Below are 944 nucleotides of genomic sequence, written 5' to 3'. Positions count from 1 at the left end.
CCCTTAGTCTCTTTCTGTTCATCAGCAAGTGGTTTAAAGCGTGCATGCAAAGTCTGATAGCGAGACTTTATTGCTGACAATTCCTTCAAGAGTGTAACTGGATTTTTCTTGCCAGCTGAATCAGGATGATTGTTCTTAATTTCATATTCCAGCCTGTATAGAATGCAATCCAGATCAGAGTCAGCTTTCTGGAACATCAGTTCCAGTTTATCGACCTCCGCCTCCATGTTGAATAGTTGACATTCCCTATTTCTAACTTTTTTAAAGCAATGTCTCTAATTTTATAAGTATTTTTATATTAATTTTCCTTCTACTTATTGAAAGAACATGCTACATTATATGGAAGTGGTGTCATTTCTACAAAATAACTACACATATCAAGATCTAGAGGGAACTCTGATGACATTGCTATTCTTAGGTGCCTTCAAGTCCGATTCATTGCAACCCTATGAACAGTGAATGTAAACCTTATCCTATCCTATGCCATCCTCACACTTCATGACACACTAGTAGAGCCCATTGCAGCAGTCACCGTGTCAGTCCACCTGGTTGAAGATCTTCCTCTCCTTCGTCAACCATCCATCCTTTCCAGCATTACATCCCCCTTCAAGAACTAGCCCTCCCTAGCCCCACAGTAAGTGAGAAGAAGCCTCATCATCCTTGCTTCCAAGGAGCATTCTGGCTACATCCTCTCCAACGCATATTTGTTTGTTCTTTTGGTCCTCCATGGGCTGTCCAGTGCTCTTACCAAAGGCTGTGCAGCTTTGACGCTTCAAATCTACCACCAGTTCTTCACATGAAAAATGAGCAATCAGTTTTTATTGTGACTTATACCCTCAGAAATCTGATAGAGGGTCACTAGGAGTCAGTAACTTCTCAGATGAGTTTTCATTTACTTACAATATGAGTGGCTGGAACAAAGCCTAGCACTTTGTTACTATTCA

General features: G+C 40.8%; 1 protein-coding gene across 1 annotated transcript in view; it reads right to left on the bottom strand.

Moving 5' to 3' along the window:
* LOC102852970 overlaps window positions 1-227 on the bottom strand; it is a 14,255-nt gene extending 14,028 nt beyond the window's left edge. The window contains exon 1 of the mRNA XM_006896967.1: window positions 8-227. Within this exon, the coding sequence (XP_006897029.1) occupies window positions 8-227 (220 nt within the window). The remainder of the gene's footprint in view (window positions 1-7) is intronic.
* Between the last annotated feature and the right edge of the window lie 717 nt (window positions 228-944).

The sequence above is a fragment of the Elephantulus edwardii genome, unplaced genomic scaffold (assembly GCF_000299155.1).
Source record: "Elephantulus edwardii isolate Elephantulus edwardi_28Jun2011 unplaced genomic scaffold, EleEdw1.0 scaffold00194, whole genome shotgun sequence".
In the NCBI taxonomy this organism is placed as follows: domain Eukaryota; kingdom Metazoa; phylum Chordata; class Mammalia; order Macroscelidea; family Macroscelididae; genus Elephantulus; species Elephantulus edwardii.
This window is presented reverse-complemented; position numbering and strand designations above follow the sequence as displayed.